This window comes from Antrostomus carolinensis, unplaced genomic scaffold (genome assembly GCF_000700745.2).
Source record: "Antrostomus carolinensis isolate BGI_N321 unplaced genomic scaffold, ASM70074v2 scaffold35472, whole genome shotgun sequence".
In the NCBI taxonomy this organism is placed as follows: domain Eukaryota; kingdom Metazoa; phylum Chordata; class Aves; order Caprimulgiformes; family Caprimulgidae; genus Antrostomus; species Antrostomus carolinensis.
Genome location: NW_010300789.1, coordinates 8,957 through 16,814, shown reverse-complemented (window position 1 = coordinate 16,814; position 7,858 = coordinate 8,957). Strand labels below are relative to the sequence as shown.

Sequence of the window (7,858 nt, the reverse complement as noted above, 5' to 3'; positions counted from 1 at the left end):
AGCCACCTCACCCACCACCCAGCAGAGAAGAGCGAGGATCAAGCCACTTTTGGGTCCCATCCCTCCTTCTTCCAGCAAACCCTGGCACAGAGAGCCAGAGCTGCTCCTCCAGCCTTTTTATCCCCCCAGGAACAGGAGCCGTCCGCCCCTGGGCTCCCATTTGGGGACCAATGGCACCCAAAGGCCAGCCCTCATGGGTGCGGGGAGAGGGGAGGCACGACCCAAGTGTTTCCGGGGTGCTGGGACCCCCTGTTCCTGGGCTGCCCGAGGCAAGAGAAAACATCCTCGTCAGCCTCTTTGGAGGAGATGTTTATAAAACTCAGCAGAAGCTGGAGACGGGGAGACTGGTACAAAGTAGCTTGTTTAGGTTATAAGGTGATAAGGGACTTTTCAAGGCTGCTGGGGAGGTGACAAGCAGGGGGCAGGTCCATGATCCCAATCTGGGTGCTTCCCATCCCCTGCATGGTGACCATCCCTGGCTGGCGCTGTCAGCCCCCCTGGGACTTCAGTTTTCTGCTGAGATGCTGATGAGCTTGCAGCTCTAGCTGAAACAGGAGCTTTAAGCATCTCCCAGCTCCTCAGCGGGGCCAGAACTGGGATATTTGGTCAGTGCTAACCCAGCAGCAGCTGATGGAGCACCCTCACCACTGCCATGAGTGTGGCCATTCTCAGCAGGGGCCAAACAACCCCCCTTTCAGCCTCGGCAGAGCTGCAACCTTTCATTTTATCTCAGCTCTTTGTCTTGTGTTTGGTTTGTTGCCTTCAAAGAAACGGGCTCAGGGTAGAAGAAGCCAGAGGTGAGGTGTTCCATCCATCACTCCCTTCTCCATGCTGCAGCACCCCAGTTTGTATCCCACCCTCCACAAACAGGACTGGGCATTGCCTGGCTCCTCACAGCTGGGGAACAGGGAAAACTGCTGAAAAATAAACCCAGTATGTTTTCAAACCTCATTATTGGAGTTTTTATCCTTTCTTTTGAGCACCTTTAACTCTTTTCCTTGCTGGGGAGCATCCTGTTGGCTCTGTCTGAGGGTTGCGCCGTTTCATATCCCAAATTGCTCTCCATCTTTTGGGATATCCCTGGCAAGCCTCAGGGATAGCAGAAAGCCTCTTATTTTGATATTTGAGCTGGAGCGGCTCAGCCATATCTGGGAACATAAAAAGAAAGCTTTAGGGGCAGATGTTGGCCAGCCCTCTCCTAACAGAAATCCCACTGGTTTTGGAGCTGGGACTGGTTTGTACTTGACTCAACAGCCCCAAAACCCACCTGTGTGGAGTTTTGCCAACCTAAAAACCTTCTGCCTTTCTCCCCAGGAACTGATGTTCCATCCCTGCTGCTGTCAGCAGATCCAGGACTTCGCTTTCGTGTTTAAAATACCTTGAGATTGGTGCTTACGTAGAAATGCCAGGGATTCCAGTAGGCTGAGCCCCATGCTGTGCATCGGTGAGATAACAGCAGCGGCTGATGCTGAATCAGTAAATAATAGGCTGATCCCCTCCCCGGGTGGAAAGCATCACTGCTCAGCCAGGTCCTTGGCTGCAAAGACCATGGGAGATGCCTGATCTCACCCCATCGTATCCTGGAGAGCCACAGCTCAGGGGTTGGCTCCAGGTTTAGGTTGTGGGTCTCTAGGTACCAAGAATTGATCCCAGCAGGAGAAGAAATCCTTCTGATGGGTAACCTTGTGCTTACACGGCTCAAATTAGCAGTGGTGAAACCCAGGTGGAGAAACACACCCAGACTCAAGGAAAAAAAAAGGGGATTTCTGCTCCCAGGTCCTTACCAGAACCAGTTATCCCATCTTTATTCCAAGCATGACACTGGCTGTGGACCAGCACAGCTGGGAAAGAGATTCAGCTCATTTTTTTGGAGGAGGTAGGGACCAGAAAGTCCCATGGCACTGGACAAGCACAAACACCAATGTTTTTCCCCCATTGCATAAAGGAGACTTTAAAAACACATCTCATTTTTTGCTTAGAACATAAAGTTTCAAGTAAAAAAAAAAACTCTCATCACATGGCAAGGTTAGTGCTGCTGTTGAGCTTCTGCAGATCCCAGGATGCTGCCTGGGGAGCGGCAGGAACTGCTGGAGGGGGCTGGCTGCTCTGGAAAGCCAGAGAGTGTTTCCTCATCCTCAATTTCTTGAGCAGATATGGCTAATATTAGTCTTCCTTCCTGGAGCTAGCTAAGGTATTTTGCTAAAAAGGCTGCAGGGCAGCTGTGCCAAGCAACACAGAGAAAGGCTTTCATTTAAAACTCTCCTCTGTGCATCTCAGCAAACCAGAGAGAAAGTCCCCTCAGAGCACATATGCCAAGGGATGATGGTTGGGGCATTGAACATCTGGAGATCTTCATCAACAAGGAATCAGTTATGTGAGGATTTAACATGTCAGCAGCCACAGCCTGTGGTCTGGGAAGTTTAGGCGAAAAAATATTTATTCCCCAGGAGGGTTGTGCAGCCCTGGGCTGGGAATGCAGAGGTGAGAGATCTTCATCCACAGACATTGCCATCCTCAGCCAGGCCAACACAGGACTGAAACATCTGGCGTTGGACTGGAGACCTTCCAAGATCACTTCCACCCACATTTCCATGCCCTCCTCCACTCCCTTCTGCCCCCAAAGCAGACAGCTCACAGCTCTAAGGGGATGGTGAAGATTTCTCTGAGCTATTCTCTCTAAAAGCATCTACTTCCCACTTTGCTACAAGACAAGGACCAAACCCCTCCAGGAAGGGTCAGATTACATGGATGAGGAAAGAGGCCAACCCAAAGCCAGTGCAGCTCCCTGATCCAATCCAGAGCTAACCTTTTAATTTTGAAGGAGAACTAATTTGCTTTTAGATCCTTGAGCAGCCAAGAGAAGGGATGGGACTGTGGCTTAGGTGACCCAAACTCCAGCTAGGCACCTTGTGCCAAAGAGTTCCCACGGTAAGGTGACATCTATCAAAGGGCATCTGGCTGAGGGGCTCCAGGGTGCTGGTTGACACCTAAAGACACAGTAGGTTGTGCAAGACACCACTTTTCTCTGTCCCTCACAACCAAAACTGCTGCCCAAGCTCCCCCAGAGCAGGACAAGAGTCCTCCTGCCTCCTGCAAAATCAGCTCAAGGGGTGGCCTTATGCTGTGGGCAAGCCCCAGCTCCTCACAGCAAATCCCAAATCCAGCATCCCAAAAGTGTTCAGTTCCTAACACCGCCTAAAGTGGGAACCTCTCCCAGCTAGTGGAGAAGCAAGAGGTCTTGGGTTTGGGGCAGGAACATCTTGCCATTAGAGCTACTCTGCTAAGCAGAAAAGCACAAATTTCACAGCAATGGGAGGGGAAAATAATAACAATAATAGAAAGCAAATGTGACTCAAGCATGTCAGAAAGCCCCTTTCTGGAGGGGGGAGAAATTCCAGTCCCTGCCCCAAGGACTGTTTATACATTTCAGCCAAGGCTTGTTACATATAACTATGTGTAAACAGTCCTTGGGGCAGGGACTGGAATTCCTGCCTCCATCTGTCCCAGGAAAAGCCCAACTCACCCACCCTCAAGTTGCACTCCCTTCCTCATCCAGTAAAGCTTCAGGATGGAGGAGAGTGGTCCAAGTTTTACTAAACCTTTAGTTCCTCTTGGCTTATTGACTAAGGAGTTACTAGTATGGAGCAGACCCAAGTAGCTCCACGGAAAGGTAAAGTGTTTTGAGGCCAAACACAACTCCATGCTTCTAGAAACAAGAGGACAATATATGGATGGTGGGTTTTTTTTCCAATCAGTGCCCAGTTAGATGGTCTGGGAGATGTTCATGGGGGTGTAAGGCTGTACAAAGCTCTGCTGAGAGCAGGACTTTAGGAGAATGAGACCCAAACTGGGTGAAAGAAGCACAGTTAAAGTTAGCATGAAGATATAGTTAGCTCAGTCTTTGGGAAGACTTCTCCATTTCCCCCCACCAAGCCTCTCACAGTCCTTCAGTTTTTTTCTTACTGTTTATTGGGCAGACTATAAAAGTTGAAAGAAGTGACTTAAACAGGGTTGCTGGGTTTCTGGCAGACAGTCAGAGCTCCTAGAACAGCAAGGATCAGGATGGCCAAACCAGCAATTGCAGCCAGCCCCAACACCATCCACAAGTGACCTGCATCTAGGAAGAAGTAAGGAGGTGGTTATGACCAGAGCCGGGACCCACCAGGACCAGAGCCAAAACCCATTCCCTGGGTTTGCCCTACCTTGTGAAGGCATTCTTCTAACTGAGTGATCCTGCCAACTGTGGATGAAGATAGGTCCAACCACAACATCTGCTTCTTTCAACATGGGATCTGAAAGGGAGGACTTTTGAGCACTCGAATTCATTTGAACATCTAGCTCTCCTAAGCCTTGGATTAGCACTGAGGAGCCAACAGGTAGTGAGACAGCTCCAGCCACCCAGCTCTGACCTAGTTGCCACAACAGTGACAAAGCCCAAGAGGCACACCAAGACCTACCAAGCTCAGAGGGTAGTTCTCTCCGGACACGTCCTCCTTGCCATCGGGAGGGAGTGTGGAGCCTCCTGGAGTGCCTGGCCAAGCCACAGCTCCTCATCTCACAGCAGGAACAGACATCCTGGGTGCCTTCCACAGGAGCCCAGCTAGAAAAGAACCTAGTGAGCAGCCCACCCTATGGTAGGAATCCCTCATGCACTTTGGGGTCTCCTAGGAGAGACCCAAACCCTACCACCCAGATGGTCAACCCCACCTTCCTCTAAGTGACACACCAGATGAGAAACCCAAGCTCTTCACTCTTAAGCAGGCTGCTCCTGTAGCTACTCACAGGTTGCTGGCTTTGTTGAAGGAGCAAGCCTTGTTCAGAGGGTCAGGAGCTTGGTCAACCAGAGAGACCTTCAGGTGACAGGTGATGTAGATCTGGGGAGACCAGGCAGAGCAGAGGGGTTAGGCTGTCATTTGCCTTTATAGCTTTCCCATGCATCATGAAGTTGGTTTTCAATGGGACCACCAACTCCCCAGGGCAACTCAGTCCCCTCTGCCTCCTTCAAGCCACTTAAGGGCTCAGCTATTGAAGCCCATCAGAAGGGCTCAGCTATTGAAGCCCATCAGAAGGGCTCAGCTATTGAAGCCCATCAGAAGGGCTCAGCTATTGAAGCCCATCAGAAGGGCTCAGCTATTGAAGCCCATCAGAAGGGCTCAGCTATTGAAGCCCATCAGAAGGGCTCAGCTATTGAAGCCCATCAGAAGGGCTCAGCTATTGAAGCCCATCAGAAGGGCTCAGCTTGACCAGCATCAGAACAGGTCTCCAAGGAAGATCCTTTGCTCAAAGGGCCATGATCCAGAAGCAGTAATACAGTGTGACCTCAATCATGTGTTGCTATGAGGCAGTTGCCCTAGGAATGTAATTCTAGGCAAAACCATGTCAACTTCCTTACTGGAGTGAGGCTGCAGTCCCACCTAGACAGGAGACTTCACCAGCTTTAGGAAGTATTTACCAGATTGCTGGAGTCTCCCACAAACTTGAATGCATCTACTGCAAACTGAAGCACATCTTGCCTGGGTCTTGGGGATATAAAAGTCGAGGTGGCATCATCCAGTTGCCCATCCACCAGGCACCTATGTACAGAAGAGAGGGCCAGCAGGATCCCTTTGCCAGAGAGATCCGTAACTTGCAGAAAGGCATCTGTAAATAAGGGCACAGCCAGCTCTTACCCACTGAAGTCAATGAAAGCATACTGGGGAGAAGAGCTCCTGTCTGGAGTCAGGGTAGCCACACAGTTGTCCACAAAGAGCCTTAGAGGTACATGGTTCTCTGTGTTGACCCCAGCTTGGAAGTGGAGGACCTCTCCCAGTTGAAATATGGTGGAGACTCTCTCAGCACTCCAGTCATCTGGAAGGAAAGAGGTCACCAGACATTCATGAATGAGAAGCCAGCTTGTGGTTCACTGCTTTCACCCAAGGAAATCCCAACAAGCACATGGTCCTGGGTACTCGCCACAACTGTACCAAACCTCAGCTGCTCTAACAGCACTGGGGTGATACCAGCACCAGCTGTGCCATCTAGTGGAAGCATGGCCCACCCAAGGTGCCCTGCACCAGAGGAGAACCTCACCAACAACCTACCATTCATGAGGCGCAGGGAGAAGGGCAGCTTCTCCTCAAAGGACAGGGTGGAGCGGAAGGGTGCCCATGTGGGCTTGACACCATTGCTGCTCACATTGTCCCTCCTGGGGAAGAGACAGCCATTGTTAAAGGCTCTGTGGAAGCAGAAGGGCTTGCTTGGTACCCATCCGCATCACCTCACCTTGGGTAGTGGCACTCAATAGGAACCACAGCAGGGCTGGTGCGGACAATGACAGGGTTGCCAGCAGAAACTGGCTTGTAATGTAGACTTGTGCTGTAAACTAGAGCATCAGGGGTCACCTGGGGAAAGAAACGACATTATCCAGTCATTAACAGCTCTGCTCCTTGGCCAAACACACAGAACAAAACATTTAAGCCTGGAGACTCAGTGCCGAGATGTTTCTTCTGGTCATCAGCCAGTAGCACTCATCCTGCTGCAGGAATGTTTCTCCAGCCTGTGCCAGGACAGCCTCTGGTCAGCAGCAGAGCTGGATGCAGAGATGCTCAAGCTGATTTTTTTTCTTCTGGTTTCCACACCCCAGAACAACAGACAGGAAGGTCTGTCCCACAGGAGTATCAGATGGTGACTTTTGCTCAGGAGGATTTAATGAATATATCTGCTGGCTGGAGCATGGGAGATACCTGCTCACCCTGGTGGCCCCAAGCCTCTCCCAGGCAAGAGAGACCACTTCAAATTTAAGCATTCTGAAGAAGCTTCATCCTACACTCAAGCAGAACCCAGATGCCTCCTAAGCTGCTGGCTTGCTGCAGTGGCTCCCAGCACCAGGTCATCCAGGCTCCACCCTGGAGGTGGCAGAAACAGCATGAATAGTCCTGGGACATTCAGATACCTCTGTATTCATCAGGAAAACCTTGATCCCTCTGCTTCTTGCATGTCTTCCCTGCTCTCACATCCCCAGATCTAGCTCCTGGACCAGACAGCACAGTTTCTACTGCTCATGAAAAGCAGACCAAGATGTTCAGCTTCTAGGGAAGGCTTTTGAGCATTTCCCTGAGCTCACCTACACCACAGCCCTCTGCCAGTCTCAGCATGCCAAGGTACAAGTCAAGAGGCAGACCCTCACCCCATGGCTCCAGCCCTCCACAACCTTACCTTGAGGGTGCTGCCACACTCATGCAGTCCAGCCACAAAAGTCACCATGGTCTCAGTAGCACTCCAGATTGCAGGCAGGCAGCTAGTCAAGCCCAGGGTCAGCTCTGCAGCCCTGACCAAGCGCCCCGTGCCAAAGAGGTCCTTGTGCACTGTGACCACCATCTGAGCCTCCTGGCACTGCACAGCTACAGGGTGCAGTGGGGCAGCAGCCTGGAGCTGGGAAACATCCACCCATGCCCAAGGAGAGGGCTGGGAGAAGGCACGGGGCTGCCCCAAGGAAGGATCTCCTCCATACCTCCAGAGCTCTGCCTCCCCTCTAATGAAGCCCCAGGGGTTGTAAGTAACTACCTCTCCAAAAACCCAGCAGAAAAGAGCAAACCCCAGGCTGCTTCCAGGCTTCATCTTGCCTACTAGGGTCCAGCACAAAAAGCAGCTGCTGCCCAGGGACTTTTTATAGCCCACACCTCCCATGTCCCACCCCAGGTGATGCTTGGCACACCTCCCATAAGGGCAAATGGCAACAGCTGAGAACACCCAGTTCCCTGAGGAACCCATCTTTGTGGGCTCTAATGAACTAATGAGGTGCTGGCTTGGGTCTCTTGCCCACAGGGGAGAAGATGAGTTTGCTGTGCAGCCAACCACAGTCCACGTCCCCATCCCCCCC

The 7,858-nt window shown here is 51.5% G+C and overlaps 2 protein-coding genes across 2 annotated transcripts in view; both read right to left on the bottom strand.

Moving 5' to 3' along the window:
- LOC104521301 (zona pellucida sperm-binding protein 3) overlaps nt 1-1,574 on the bottom strand; it is a 3,400-nt gene extending 1,826 nt beyond the window's left edge. Inside the window, exons 1-2 of the mRNA XM_029083820.1 lie at nt 1,570-1,574; nt 475-497 (exon numbers count right to left, since the gene is read on the bottom strand). Coding sequence (XP_028939653.1) covers nt 475-497; nt 1,570-1,574 — 28 coding nt within the window. The remainder of the gene's footprint in view (nt 1-474; nt 498-1,569) is intronic.
- A 2,427-nt stretch (nt 1,575-4,001) lies between these two features.
- LOC104521300 (zona pellucida sperm-binding protein 3) lies at nt 4,002-7,527 on the bottom strand. Its single transcript, XM_010163249.1, has 9 exons — nt 7,195-7,527; nt 6,262-6,380; nt 6,081-6,184; nt 5,670-5,847; nt 5,453-5,573; nt 4,783-4,874; nt 4,458-4,600; nt 4,203-4,292; nt 4,002-4,117 (listed from the first exon to the last, which is right to left on the bottom strand). Exons 1-9 carry the CDS (start codon nt 7,354-7,356, stop codon nt 4,002-4,004), a joined length of 1,125 nt encoding a protein of 374 aa, XP_010161551.1. The 5' UTR covers nt 7,357-7,527.
- Nucleotides 7,528-7,858: the final 331 nt, after the last annotated feature.

Coding starts and splice junctions, on each gene's coding strand:
- LOC104521300 (XM_010163249.1), bottom strand. CDS start 7,356: ATGGTGGTCACAGTGCACAAGGACCTCTTTGGCACGGGGCGCTTGGTC. Junction 5,574..5,669: donor GCTTTCATTGACTTCAGTGG/GTAAGAGCTGGC, acceptor TTCTGTACATAG/GTGCCTGGTGGATGGGCAAC. Junction 4,601..4,782: donor TTCAACAAAGCCAGCAACCT/GTGAGTAGCTAC, acceptor GTTCTTTTCTAG/CTGGGCTCCTGTGGAAGGCA.